Source organism: Hemicordylus capensis, chromosome 5 (genome assembly GCF_027244095.1).
Source record: "Hemicordylus capensis ecotype Gifberg chromosome 5, rHemCap1.1.pri, whole genome shotgun sequence".
Taxonomy (NCBI): Eukaryota; Metazoa; Chordata; class Lepidosauria; order Squamata; family Cordylidae; genus Hemicordylus; species Hemicordylus capensis.
Genome location: NC_069661.1, coordinates 173850001 through 173865696, shown reverse-complemented (window position 1 = coordinate 173865696; position 15696 = coordinate 173850001). Strand labels below are relative to the sequence as shown.

Below are 15696 nucleotides of genomic sequence, written 5' to 3'. Positions count from 1 at the left end.
TTTGCCAGGACACTTCATCAGTATATGGCCTATTTAAACACAAAATGCACAAAACTAAAAACAACCTGAGTGGTTGGGCATGCTTTTTAAATGTAAAATAGAAGTACTGTATCCAGTTATGATGGATATACAATTTTGTGAAGTTTATGTAATTATCTATTATTTTCATTATGTGTACAGTGAGAGGGCTGCACCCATATGGAGTGATCTTTGATAGAACCGTCATTCAGGGCTTCAGCATACAAGAAATCCTAATGGAAAGTTATAGATAGGTTTATATAGATGAGTAACTTCACAAGCTGAGGCTCTTATGTTGTCATGGTGCAGCTAACAGGGTGAATGAACTGCTTCATGCTTCATCAACAATTAAGTTAATTAGCTCATTTGAAATTGCACTGCTTTGTTGCCAGGATGTTGGCAGAAACATCAGAAAGCCCTGTTTACAAATGGTATACAACAGGGTGTATAGAAACAGCAGCTTCACAACAAGGCCCAGATGTACAGCATCATAATGACTTTGTAGAAGAGCTTTGTTTTTGTAAGATGTCTGAATGCTTGTATCTTGTATCCTCATCTATTTACAGTAAATCATATTTACCTTCATATTTCATTTTATAATTTATGTCATTTTTTGGAGAATAGCGTTTAGCTATATATTAAAAAGCAATTCTACAGATTTTTCTCAGTTACTGAAGAACAAGCTTGATCTCTACCATTTCTATTTGTAGATTGAAGAGGTTACTATTTGCGTGTGGGATTTATATAAGCTGCTGGAAATTATTCCATGTGAAAATAACCTACATACTGCATATATTGTTCTAAGCATAATTGATACCAAGAGTTTTAGCTAACTTAGTTCAAGTCTTTTCCTCTCCAAGCAAAACTAATTTTTATAAATACTTCCATCCTTCCAGGGCCTAGTGATGTTAATGCTTAGCTCACTGCTTTCACAGTTATTTTGTAGGTCTCCAGTTTTATAGTCCACAGTCAGTAAAAACATTTTGATTAATGTTTATGTAGTTCTGCATGTACCACCATGCCCATTTTTGCTCAGCTGTGTGACTTGTAGAAACACTTTCCTGATTGTTCTTGCGTCAGGCCGAGAAGATGTTGCATTTGTCTCTCCATCCTGTTTAACTTGGGCCTCACATGCGTGTCCCTTCTCTAGATACAGCTTGTCATGTCAGGTGCTTGATAAATTCCACAAAACTGAAGTCTGCCATAGGCTGCATAAAGGGGGCTGGGGCTGGAGTATTTTCCAGCACTTGCTGCATTGTATGAAGTCTGGAAGCCATGAGGCCTGCTCAAACCCAATGGAAAATACCATTTGAAAGCATTTTTGTATTTCTGTATTAAACCTAAGTGCAAAATTATAGGTATCAAACATTAGCTTCTTTCTGTTTGAAACAGTAATAAGTTTTCCAGTAATATTAAAGTCTCAATCTCTCTGTTTCCTTGTGTGTAGCCTCCTTTGTACCTTTTGTACTCACACTGCAAGGTCCTATTTTGATTAAAAACACTTTCCTTCCATTCAACTTAAACTTTTTAAACCCAAAGAATGACTAATTTTTTTTCCAGTCCATTAACTTTATAGGGGACGACAGGACTAATGGCAGTAGTTTTCAGGGCCTTGCTCTTAGTCTAATCTGTGTAAGAATGTTGTAGGTTCTGGCTTGAAACAGTGTGGTACTTGTTAATAGAGCTAATGCAAGTATTCTGTACTGAAATAAAATATTCATCAGGAATGTTACCCAAATCTAGTAGTGTATATTTCTGCAATATGCTTGTGACAAATTTGAAGAGGTCCCTGGTATATAAGGTGAACTCCAACTTGTGCTCTGAAACCAGTTAAAGTTGTTACCTTCATAATTGTGGATTTTTAAAGCACAAAAATACCCTCCAAAACAACTGCTGTGCTGGGGCATTTGCAAAGGAGGATTAAGACAGAAAATGCAGTGGCTTTGCTTCATTTTTTAAAAAAATGAAATAATAAAAGGATTTGGAATGAATATGACTTATACCTAAGAAAGATTTTTGTATGTTCATTTTTGTTCATCCAGGAATCAGTACTTTGAAGATAAATATAATTATGCTACTCTGCACTAAGATATTCAGAACATTTTTTTCAAAATTCAAACTTGCATGCAGTGGAAACGATTAATAAGATTAATAATACTGGGCTGTTATTTTCAAAACAAACATAACTAGGTGTCCCCATAGTGTCTTATCAGACACACATACTAAGAAGCTGTTCCATTCCTTTGATATACTGTTGCATGGAATGCTCAGCCAACAAAAGTTGTTGGGTGATTTTGAGTCTTGATGAAGTAGTGTAGGATTACAGTTACTCTTTACACAATGTATTCAACAAAAGCAATTCTGCACAATTAAATCCTTTTTGGTGGAAGCAAAACATCAAAATTTGAAGTCAGCTCAGAAAATATTCTTACACAACTGCAGAGAGAACAATTATTGAACAGAATACTAAGCATGAAAAAAGTGATTAAAACACTGCCAAAAATGTTTAAGAATTTGTTTGGAATTTTACTATAAAACAGGTGTTGACAGAAGCTAACCATTTTGCCGGTCACCAAGAAAAGAGCCCTGAAGATCACTAAAAGCATTTAATAGTAGTTCTTCATTACTGTCTTATAAATGTCAGAGCGTAATAACATATGACAAAACTTTGGTGTATTTTGTCTGCAAAACTAATTATCATTCCATTGGTCCTAAGTCAGTTTGAGTGTAGATGGATTTGACTTTTAGAGCTTTAAATCAAAAGGTTTACACTATAGCATTCCAGCCAGCAGACAAGCGTTCTTTAACCTGCATGCAGCAGACGCCAGCAAAACAAAACATGATCTACAGTACAAAGACAGGCAATGTTTTCCTCTATGGAGACAGAATTGTTAGTCTTGACAAAAAGAGAGGAGGCATGCTATAAAAGAAGATAGTTCACCAGTGGCAAATATCATCATCATCATCATCATAGCCCTCAAAGGGTGGTAACCAAATGTAGTGGCAAGTGTGATAACTACTCAGACTTGATATGAGGAGTTCTCTTAATACATACACGCACAGAGAGAGGGGGGGGTATGTATTGTTATACTCTTTCTCATATTACGTAGATTTTCTTTGGCTTTGACTAAACAGCCTGGTTCCAAAATTATGACCTCAAGAAGGCATTCTTTGGCATTCTTTGAACTTGTCAGAGTGTTGTTGCTTTTGGTGACAGTGCCATCATCCCTCAAAACTAAGACATCTGACACAATCAACTAAATGAATACTGACATACATTGAATAGTGACATACATACAAAATACCTTTTGTATTTAAACTCCTGTCAGTGTTTAAACATTAAAGCATGATGCAAAATAAATCACACTACTCATGTGCAAGTAAAACATTTTGTAAAAACAAATTCCAACACGCTAGTATTTAAAGCTGATCCCCATTTTATCTTTAGAAATGCCACCATTTGCAATTAATCTGAGATTCAGATGTTTAAAATTAGTTTCACAATTTGTCCTATTGCAGGGTAAGCTGGCACTTACCTTTTAGTCCCTAAACACTATAGAAAGAGAAAAGTAAATATTAGACAAATGGAAGAGGATCATTCTTATACTTTTTCTGGTCAGGCTGGAATGTTTTTCTAATTGTTTCTTTAGAAAGAGGACTGCCTATTTATAATTTTCCATGTGCATGTCTGGCAGCTCCCACATAGATGCAGTTTTGAAAGAACATCAGTCGACCACATCATTTATTCCATTTTGAAAACAAAAATCAATATACCTATAAAGTGACCCATAAATTAGAACTGGCTTGCACAATGTTTGTTCAGTGCTGCCTTTCTGAAGGCACCCTTTGCATTTTTTCTTCACCTCTCTGTTTGAACTGCAGTCACAGTAAGAGGCTCATTAGGGGACATTAGGGACTGGAGCTCACCAGAATTCCAGCGCTTGCTTTGCTCTTATTAATGCATAGTAGAGTAGAATGCATTTAAATATTTCATAGGCATTCAGTAATTTGTGTGTAATCGCCTTGTTAGCAGACCAGTAGAAGTAGAACAGGTCTGTGAAATGGTGTTGGTGATTGCATGGGTAATTTACAGACCTTTACCATCAGAAAGAGCATTATTGGGGGCTAGAATGAAGCTGCAAAAAAAGAACCAGCAATAAGTAAGTGGGGGGGGGGACTTAATAAAGGTTTTGTAACCAGCATCTTCAGCGATAACAACCCACTTGGTTCTTTTTGAAGCAGCTATAATTTATGACATATGCAATATATCAAATGCATAAGATAGTATTATGGAGCATTCATATGAAAAGGGTATTTGCAACATTAGTTCCAACTTCCTGCAAGGGACATGATTAAATGATTAATGAAATGTCCCTTTGCATATGCATTTTGAAACAGCAATTAGGCACTGACTGAGAAAATCCACCAATCCTCTCATTTTTCAGTATTATCTCATTCTTGATTTATAAATCATAGAGAATTTTTGAACAGCAATATGTACCTGAGACGGTTGTAAAAGCATAAAAGAGAATAATTTGGGTGTAAAATAGTCATAAATACATGAATTCATAATTTCATGTTAATTTATAGCCTATTTATTTAGTCCCCTCGCATTGTATTTATATCTAGCACTACTTCTGTACTTTGATTGGCATAATTAAGATGGGGAAATGAATAGGCCCCATTATTTTACGTATCACTGGTAAACAATAGCAAGGAAAGGAGAAGGGAGATGTGGCAGAGGTATGTATGTGTTTTTCAAGTTCTCAGTAATCCACTGGAGGCTGTTCTATAAATGATCATTGAAGGGGCTGCAAGCTAGCCTATAATTACAGGAAAGAAAGTGGCAGCTCTGGCATTTCATAACTATGTGTCCTCAAAGTGCTTTGTGAGTTTGTCACCAATGATAATTTAGATAGAAGCTCATTACTGAACATCACAACACTTTAAAAACCTTTCGCCTTCATACAGCAGAATAAAGGACTATTTTAATGGCAAGGTTCTTTTGTGTTCTCCTGAAAAATTCAATCAAGACAAAACCTCATTGACTATTATTGTAGTCTACAGTCGCTAGCCGAATAAAAGCAGCACAGATAAATTGAATAGGTCTCTAAGACTTGAGCACATAAATGCAAACATTTTGCAGGTTTTTCGTTCTTTAAATATAAAAAGATGAATTAGAATGAAAATGTAAACACATTTGTGGCCCAATCCAGCGAAGGCACAATGCGCACATGTATCCCTAGCTGGGTGGAGAATCCGTGTGCAGCTAGCTGCTGTGTGTGCATTTTCCCCTCTGTGATGCAAGAGCCAGAGCTGTGCATGCAAAACCCTTTTTAGTCACTAAAATCCTGGCAATTAGCTGTATGGGAGGGCAGCAGGGCTGGACCCAATTCAGATTCCATTTCCCCTCTTTGCAACCAAACAGATAGGTGGGGTTTCAGATTTTCTTTAAAACGGCCTTGTATATATTTCCATCAACCCAGATTACTGTTTTCCAACATTGTTTGGGTATTGGTGTATTATTTCTAGTTTTGTTTCTAGACTGTATACAGGACAATAAGCTTCTTCCCTCATAACACTGCTATAACTCTAGCCCCAATCTGACATTGGTAGCTTGCTAATTGTACAGGCATAATAGAGTAGGAGTGCCTTACTGCATGGGGAGAAGAATGTTAATTCCTAATTGCAGCTGCTTTTCTTATCTCACACAGCTCAATGGAATGGTGAAATTGGTTAGAACAGCATTCCTAAGGGAAACAGAGGGGAAAGGGGGAAATGGCCAACATCTCCACAAATGGTGCAGAGGCAAAGTTCCTCCACAGTATGTATTAATCCAGAGTCACGCTGTGTGACAAGGGAATAACATTTGCCAATATCCACCCCCCGAAGCAGCTCCCTGAGGGTCACACAGTCCTCAGGGACCTAGTTCTTGGTTGAAATGAGCACTTCCGGAGGAGAGGGATTGGCTAAAATCACCACCACAAACATGTGCAGCACAACTCAAGATTACTAAATGCTGTACCTCTCTACCATCAGTGGAGATGTCAGCCGCTGGATTTGAACGGTAGAGTGTTTCTGAGAAGGAACGGTCTTTTTTTTTTTTAAAGGCTATCTGTATGAATATATAGATAAAGTTTTGTCTTTTCATCTATGTAAAATTAAGGTTTAAAAAACCACTAACACTCAGCTCCAACGCTGTTCCAGTGTGGGAGGGGGATAATGTGTTACTCATCATGAGCACTATCTAACAGATGCCCATGATATTTACTCTCATCTCTTATAGCAGAGCAGACTGAACTGCTGGCATGTAGTTTCACCTTTCCAAACTGCTGCTTTGATAAGAGAACATGCAAGACAAAAAGCATGAGCATATATGCTACAAGCAATGACAGCTGTACAATATAATCTCAAACTCTCTGACAAGCTTTTGTCTGTACACAACCTGTATACAGCTCGCCTGTTGCAATGTGTCTTCCTTTCAACAAATCTTCTGTTTCTCTGCTTGAACAAACTATAGTTTTCAAATTGATGTTAGTTGTTTTAAGGTTCCAGAACTCATTATGTAAATGATGTTTTGTGACTATCTAATACAGTGGTCCCTCGACTTACGTAAATAATCCATTCCGAACGCATGTTCAGAGGTCGAAATTTTCGTAAGTCGAGGAGCGCACCACGGAAGTCTGAAAACATTCGTAATTCGAGGAAGCCGCATCTAAAAATTCGTAGGTCGAGTAAGCTGAATCTAAACTGGCAACTACTTCCGGTCTTTTTTGTCGCTCGTAACTCGAAAACAACGTAAGTCGAGTAGTTCGTAGGTCGAGGGATTACTGTATATAAAATGGTCAAAGTATGCAGGACAGCATACTTTACTATACAGGAAGAGATGATGTGTTTCCTGACTAGACCCTCTAAATAGTAGACCCTCTAAATACTATTGATGGCTGAAGTGTGTTAGAAGCAGATGATAAGGTCATGCACATGGCCTTTGGCATCCATTTCATGGACTGCAGGTAAGGGAGGAGCAGCAGCCATTCTTGCCTTCACCACACCACACACCCACACAAGCAGTGGTGCAGCGAAAGTAAGAGCTGGGAGCAGGAGGGCTTCGCCCTCCCACATTCCAGGGTACCCCTCACTACAGGCACAGCTACTTCTTCCCACAGCTCACTGCTGGCAGTGGCGGTGGGTTGGTGGGGGGGAGCTGTTGAGCCCAGCGGTGATCGTGTACACAATTACCAGCCAAAGTTAAGTGAAGCACAGCTTTGCTTAACCTTGGCTAAATGCCAGGTTCAAAAGCGGGGCTGGGCGTGAGGGCAGTGCCGGAATTGGTCTTGATCTCGCGCAGCCTAGCCCAGCAAATAGCACATGGAAATAGCCTTGATAACTGTTGTAGCATTGACTACAATCCAGTTAATTTAAGTAAGTATTGTAAAATTTTCTAAACCTTTATTTCAACAAAGCGAGGGAACAGGTTTTTAATTTAATTATGTAGATTATAAGCATTGAGGATGATTCATTTCAGACAATAAACATTTGTTACAAAATCCTTCTAAAGAGTTTCTATTGAACAATAGATACTTATATGAGAAATAACTTCAGTTTGTAAACTTCTTCAGTTAAAATATGTTTGGGTGATTTTTTTTTTTAAGCACTCATTAAACTGAGGCTCAGAATAGTACTGACTGGAGTTGAACTTAGTTCAGACAAGTTCTGTTTAAATTCCCCCACAGACTACTGCCAAGGTACCTCTGCCCTGACCTCTAGCACATTGCTATTTTAGTCCTGGGATTCTTCTAAGCCAAGACTGACAAGAGTACCAAGTTACACAGGGGTTAATTGAAATGGCTAGGTGTCCACTGGAAACTTGACTGAAAGTAAATCCATTCCAACTTTCATTGATGCAAGTGACTTTTCTTTTTTCATACCAACATGGATACTTTTTACAAAAGTAGTAACATTTTATCTCACTTTTTTTCTTTTCCCTGTTTGGAAGCATTTTTATCCTACTATCTGTGACCTAAAATATATATAAGCTATATGAATAGTAATATATTATTTCACAGACTTCAAACTCAGGAAAAGTGGTAACATAAGCAAGCATAGAGTGAGATCCCTTTTTGGGGGGATCTAAAATCTGACAAAAGTTTTCCCCCCACACAGCAGCCCCTCTACTACACAGACCCTGCCCCCCGCCCGCCTTTTAGTATCTTCCAAATGGCTGCTTGCCTCCTCATCTGCTAACTTGTCCTACACTCTTTCAAAGGCTGTTTGTGTGGAAACATGTTTCTGAACACATAGATAGGAAATCAGCATGGACTGGCCCATAGTGATTCCCCTTTAAGTAATAAACCAACACAATTTCAGCACAAATCCATCTCAGTCTTTATGCTTGATAGCTGTTTCCCTATGTTTGAAATACCCAGTGGGAAAAGAAATGGAGTCAGGTTCATGTCATTAGCAGCAGCAGCAACAATTAGTTTTGTTAACAACAACAGCAACAGGATATCAAAAATAATTGTGGGAGATGAAAGAGAAAAAAATAGCTGTACAGACTGGTAGTGTTCCTGATTCATTTCAAAAACATTTCTTTATCATGGGAAAAAGTTTATCCTTTGTTAAAAGTGCTTGGGAAAACGTCTGTGCTGCAGTTCACCTTTTCCAGCAGTTTTTATTAAAGAGTATAAAATAATTTAAGAGTATAAAATAATTTTCCACTGATAACATTTTCAAGGTGCATCAGGGACATTTCCAATGTGTACAGTTGCTTCCTCTTCTTTCATGCTGCTGTCCCTGCCATTCCTTTCCTTTCAGCTGATGTGCACTCATCCAGATGGTGCTGATGCCTTCCCAATTAAGCCTTCCCAAATTCTATCAGCATGTTGCTCTTTGGGGACCTTAAATGGCCTTTCTAAAAAAATCAAACTGCTTTCAGCTCTTGTTTTTTCCTGCTGGGTCTTATTGCAATATACACACACTTTCAATTTTTGAAAATTGAACCCATAGCTTATGTATCTATAAACAGGATAACTGGTTTGAGACTGTTACATACATGTGAAATGAAAGTTCTCTTTCATTGTATGTCCTATATGTGTTCTTTAGACACATTATTAGTTTTAGTAGTAGTAATAGTAGTAGTAGTAGTAGTAGTAGTAGTAGTAGTACGCTGCACTTCCTCCAAGGTACTCAGTGCAGAGCATGTGATTCTCCTATTCATTCATCTTTTATCCGCACATCAGGTTGCATTGAGAGGTGGTGTCTAGCCCATGGTCACCCAGTGAGTGGTAGGGGTGTGCATGGAACCGCGGAGCTGCGGTTCGGCACTGGGGTGGGGGGTTCCATTAAGGGCGGGAGGGGCTTTACTTACCCCTCCCGCCCTTTCCAGTTTTTGCACCGTAAATACCATAAAAAATGCGGGCTGCAGGATCCCTCTCTGCCCGTTTCTATTCTCTACGATGGCTCCGCGCTCGGGCGGGCGGCAGCTGCCGCCGCTGAAGCCCCCTCGGGAAGCCCCCTCGAAGCTCTTTCGGCCCCTTAAATCTCACCCGGACCGAGTCCTACCGCGCTCGGGCGGGCGGCAGCGAGATGTCCTTCCGCCCGCCCGCCCGCCCCCTTCCCTGCCGTCTGAAAAGTGCAGGAAGCCTTCTATTCTTCAATCCTTGTCTTCTTGGTTCCATGTAATATTCTAATTTTCTGAGGCATTTTACAATCCTTGAAAACTGTCCAGGATTATAGACTTTGAATAGGAATGTAGATAACTGTCAAATGATTTTCAGTATGTGTTTATAACTCCAACATTTATCACGTGTGTCCAAAATGTGTACAAGTATTCAAAGTATCCCTTGTTAGGGCGATAGTAGTTATTCATCTGTATGTGCATTTCATCTATCTGTGTGTTTCAATCATTTTTGCTTAAAAAGTAATCCCCATATTTATTAGATTCAGTATTACCCTGTCATATTTATTTGGAAATCTGTGAATAATTTAGATTTGTATCAAATTAACCCCCGCAAACTGCTAAAACTGTAATTGCAATAATAAATCATAGACATAGTTTAAGAATATCTGTAAAGTGCAGATCAGAATTCTGTGATGTGTCACACAGCAAATTAATACATCAATTAACTTACTGTTTGTTGTAATTTCAATATCAGTCATTAGGCCATGATTAACAAAAAACTTGAACCGTTTGACACAGATGGTGTCCTGAAGTATTACACCTGGTTCTAGAAATGAACTATGATTTTACTCAAAAGCTTAAGGGGGGGAAATATCTCTTCAAACTTAAATCACCTGTTTTCATTTATAGACAAAGGTCCTGTTCAGTTGTCACTTGGCGCTGGAACTGAATCCTGATTTTGAACAATATTCCTTATCTTTGGGTACTCATGCTCCCTACTCCCCTTTGTGCATGAGTTAAGAAATTATTCTGGTTCCAATCCCCACTTAGCCATAGTCTGTCAATATGTCCAAACCAGGTGATCCTCAGTTATTCTAGCCACAGTTTCCAAATAAATAAGGATCTGAAGCTATGACATCCGAACCAGGCCAAAGTCAGTTGAGGTTCTTTAAAAATCAAGATCTTCTTAAATTTATAATTTCAAGGAAGAATTATCAACCTGATAAGACAGTTTCTTTAATGCGTCTCCCCAAAATGGATTGTAAAGTCAGGGAAATCCCACATTCAGATGAACATGGTATAGCACACTTCATTTGCTACTTCTTAAATGTGGTGTACATGCTTGGTGTGCAAAAGATCAAGACTCTTAGCTGATTGAGCTATTGGCTTTGGAAAGTACAATCTGAACAGGGCATTAATCCAAATGGATTCATGTACTGTATTTGGACTTGCGGTGGGGGGAATGTGAATCACTGAATATGCTGGTGAACAACACCTCATTTCTTCAGTAATTTTAAATCTTCTCAAAACAGTCTTTACTACCCTCATCACATTTGTGTTTATCCTTGCTCCCACCATTTTTCAAAAACAATCCAAGAAAAGAAGGCTCATTGTGTAGTTCAGTATCCTTTCGTTTGCACAGTTTGTTTAAACAGACATTTTTGATAAACTCAGAAGCATCAAGGAGAACTGTCTCTATGATGAAGAGTGCGGATTGTGATAATGTAATGCCAACAAGTCTTTCAGCTGTTTCATAGTTACTAGCATCACCCAGTCATTCACCTGGCAGACAACTGCTCTCCATAATCCTAGATGTGGTGGTGGGGAAGAGTTGGCAACTGTCCTCAGTTGGCAACATTGTTTCAGGTCTGCATGAAAATAGTGGTGAGCAAAGCCTTTCCTGTAATTTCACATTGAGATTGTGGTTAAAGGAACACGCAGAACTCTCATTTAGGCATGTTGTAACTCTTCAGTTCTTACAAAGGAGATGTGAAAGGAATGAACAGTTGTATAAAAGGAGTGAGAGCTTCTTTACTGCCAACATTGTTCCCCTGTAACCCATTTTCATGTGCTTCACATTTGGCCAATAGCTCAGTCAAGACATCTAGTTTGGTACCAAACTAGATACCTCTTTACAGAGCCAATAATGATACTTTCTCACAACCATAAAGTCCACTACATAAATCTAGTGGTACTCTGTGACCGATTTAGCATTTAAAAACAAAAACAAAGAGGTGCCAGAGGATCGTGGTCAGGTCGCCTCCGCCTCCCTGGTGCTGCTGACAGCTGTGAAGGGTGCCTCTGTGCTTTGGCAAAGGGGGATGGTGGGTTGGGTTCTTGCCTCCCCCCTGGCCTGCAGCGGCCTGCAGCGGGGGGGGGGGGAGGCAGCAACCCAACCCGCCATCCTCCTTTGCCAAAGAAGAGGTATGGAAGCACCTTTTAGAGCTATCAGCAGCACTGGGGAGGCAGAGGCGACGGCAACCTGGTGCCTACTATCCTCCGGGGGCCTCTTTGTTTTTGTTTTTAAATGCTAAGTGAACACTTAAATGCTAAATACACACACACACACACACACAGTACAGGTTGAATTGATTCAGATTTGATTAGTATCTAGTCAAGTCCAAATCAAATCGACCTTGTTTCGAGCAGAGTGCATTCATATTCGAATCAAAGCAGCAGGTTTTGATTTGAATTCAAAACTAATTGCAATTTTTTATTCGTGCGCACCCCTAGTTTTTAACCACAAAGTGCAAGGGCAGCCCTATTATGCATGTTGATACTTAGGTTTGCTTGTTTGTTTGAACTGAATTTCATATGACTGTTTCTTTGGGGGATAAAATCTTCCTTTCTCCATTAATAAGAATTATGTTTGCAGAACAAACTTGCAGTGGGATTTAGATGGTTACCAACATGCATCTAATGTTTTGTTTCTATTATTGCTTCTTTTACTAGGCACCTTAATAATGAACATGCATTGGATGACAGAAGCACTGCTCAGTGTCGGGTGCAAATGCAGGTGGTTCAGCAATTAGAAATACAGGTTTGAGAAAATATACGTCTTCTTGATTTGTTTAACATTTTTGAGGAAATATGGTTCTTTGTATTGCATTCTATATACCGTAATGACATTTATGAGCATGTTTCTTGTTTTGTTTTTAAATCAAGATAATCTTTTAATTAAATTATATAATTACTCTGAGATAAGCTGCCAACCTTTTGCACTATGGACTTTTGACTTGTTCCTTAAATTTCTTTGGGAGGCTTTGCCCTTTTCTTTATGCTATAGGATGAATACATTAAAAGTCAAATTCTGCATCTTACCTTTCCTTCACAAATAAATACTAATTCTTTGGGACCTCCCTCTGCCACAAGTTAATGAACACACACCCATTCACATGCATGCATACACATACCCATTATCTCAGACAGACATATTTGGGCACACATAATGTCATCCACCTATAAAACCTCCCCATATTTCCCTTCCATAGGATGGGAAAGCCTCATTTGTTCTCCTTTATCTTCATGGTGGTGGGATTAGTTTTCATGTAAGACTTTTTCCAAGTTCTACTCAAACCTAATAGGAGCCACTTTTGCTGGCTCCTAGCAGAGAGATAGAGAGAGAGTGCACGATAGGGAGGGAGAGAGATCAGATCTAGGTTTAGTGCCCAAAACTGGGCCAGGCAAGGCAGCCAGAAATCTAACAGGTCCTCAGTGCTTCACAATTCTCCAGGGAAGTGGCAAGCTTTGGCTGCTTTGGTTCTGGGTGGCTGTCACCAGGGATCGAGGCCTAATGGGGTAGGCGATGGAGGCCTAATGAGGTAGGCTCCCACTCTTCTCTGAATTGTTTCCATAGGTCAGTGTCCAAGTGAACCACAGGAGTTAAAGTTATAAAAGGTCATTGAAAGTAGGATATTTCCATAATTCTGTTGCTCTCTGCCCACTTCTAGGGGCTAGCTTTCACAACTATTTTATTCATATGATGACATGCTAGCTTTTAATCATATGGTGACTAAACATGTGATGGTCTTTCTATCATGTATGGACAGTAGTTATCAGTAGCTCACAAGTAAAACTATTATTACCTCTTGAATAGCTTATGTAAATCAGCCCTCAGAGTTGTCAGCTTTACATTCTGCTGTCTATAGGGGAGAAAATATGACTCCTCACCTTTAGTGCAACAAGGAAAAGGTGTAGGTGAGCTCCAAATTGTGCATCTGGTAAGGCCCAAGTAGATGGGACAGTAAGAGTATAGAACGCTAAACTGGGGATGGGCAAGGATTCATATGAACTGGCAGGTTTGTCAGGCAGATGAGTTGCCATATATTCCAGTTCAATCCAATTTGCTAACCATGAGGGTTTCCAGGAACAGAACCCCCGCAGTTGGCAAGGGACGACTGTTGTTGTTGTCAAGTAAATGTGTAAGTGTAATCTGTTATCTCTAGGTACATATGCCCTAATACAACTGAGATTTATCAAGGGTGCCCTCTTCATGATAGCAGCTGTATGTCGAGTTCAGACAGGAAGGGTTTAAATGGAGTCATTCTCACTGGTTGTCCTCCAATTGTGGAACTACAGACTTGGAAAATTCTGGGCCTGACCACCTTTTGGAACCAGTGTAATGCCTACATGTTTGGGCTGGCCTTTGGGACTCACAAACAGTGGAGAAATACAGTTAGATCAGTAAAAAAATTGTTCTAGTTTATTGAGAAGGAACATTTGCTTTTGTTGCCCCTACCAAACCCTTAGGTCTAAGATGGGCTATAAATTGGCATAAAGAAATGAAGATAGGTGCTTGCATTCTGTTTTGTATTGTGTGGTATCTTGTACTGAATCCAACAGGAAACACAAGCCCAAACTTTGCTGGAAAGCAAGTTTAAAGCTTTGATTTATAGAGGCATATTAATTGTTTTATAGGTATCCAAATTAACCTTTCGAGACCATTGCTTTTAAGATTTTTATCTTATTAGTGTGTTTGTGTTTGCTGAAAAAAGACTTGCATGAAAATTTATTTCTAGGTCTTAGATAATTAGATACTCTCAGTATCTAAAACTTTAGATATTGTTCTCTTGAGAGGATAAAAGCAAGAAAAATAAGTGCGAGGGGGAAGCTGTGAAAAATCAATTGGGAATCAGTTATAATAAAAAATAAAAATGGTGTTGTAAATATGTGTTCTGAAGCATGTTGAAGGGTTCTTGAAGGAGCTGTTTACACTTTACAAAGGCTCTGCTGTAACATGAAAGGCCGAATGGAGTTTCTGCGTGCAGGGTGACCAATTATGAGTTCTTTTTTCCCTCTCTCTTTTGTGTGACTGATAGAAAAGTAAGGTCCATCAGTTGTAATGAGACCCAGTGCAGTGTAGATGTCGGCTTAGTGGCAGAGTTCAGCATTTCACACTGCCTGGTCCCTGTCACTCTATTGAATTAGATTGATGATGGCAGATTGCAGGGGGCACTAACTGGACCTCAGTGGGAATGGATGAAGTGTGCAGACAATCCTGGCAGGCACAGTGCTATGAGGACCCTTCACCCCTTCACAGTTGTTGGCACTAGTCCATTACTAACAGTGTCCACAGGACTTTAAAGAGACACTATGGGCCGTCTAATTTATGGTCTTAGTAACTTGTTACTGTCGAGGCAATGGTGACCTTAATTCTCTTATTGACAAAAAGATGAAGTATTATTTGTTTTCCCTGACCTTTTAAACATAAGAACAGCTTTATGTGGGACTTCCCCCTCCTGACCCCCAGAAGAGGCAAAGTTGCCTTTCTTGGTATAAAAGTTTCTACTGACATAGGATTGATATACAGGAACCATTACCCTACAACAGTCTCCAGTGATAAGATGTATCACTGAAATAAAATAGCTGTATTAGTCATTTCTAAAATGCTTCTGATCTCACTCTTTCTTTAACAGCTTTCTAAAGAACGTGAACGTCTTCAGGCAATGATGACCCACTTGCACATGCGACCCTCAGAGCCCAAGCCATCTCCAAAACCTGTAAGTGCATATTGCTTTATAAACAGTAAATAGGCCCATGAATGTAACAGACTAAGAAAATGAACAATTTAGTGACAGTTGGAAAACAATGAGTGTGATGAAAAATATGGCAATAAAATGAAGGTAAAATGCAATAGCTTGTCAAATTGTATGTTTCTTTAAAAGTAATGCTATCTTTTACAAAATCTATCCAATCTGCGCCATAGGTGACACTAAACAAAGTACACCTATAAGTGCACAAATCACTGCCTTGCAGCTGAAGCTAGACAGAATATCTTC

The 15696-nt window shown here is 39.1% G+C and overlaps 1 protein-coding gene across 22 annotated transcripts in view; it reads left to right on the top strand.

Moving 5' to 3' along the window:
* FOXP2 (forkhead box P2) overlaps positions 1-15696 on the top strand; it is a 727796-nt gene that overhangs the window by 648510 nt on the left and 63590 nt on the right. For all 22 annotated transcript variants that reach the window (XM_053252207.1, XM_053252200.1, XM_053252222.1 and 19 more), the window contains 2 exons: positions 12371-12458; positions 15334-15417. In XM_053252207.1, the coding sequence (XP_053108182.1) occupies positions 12371-12458; positions 15334-15417 (172 nt within the window). The remainder of the gene's footprint in view (positions 1-12370; positions 12459-15333; positions 15418-15696) is intronic.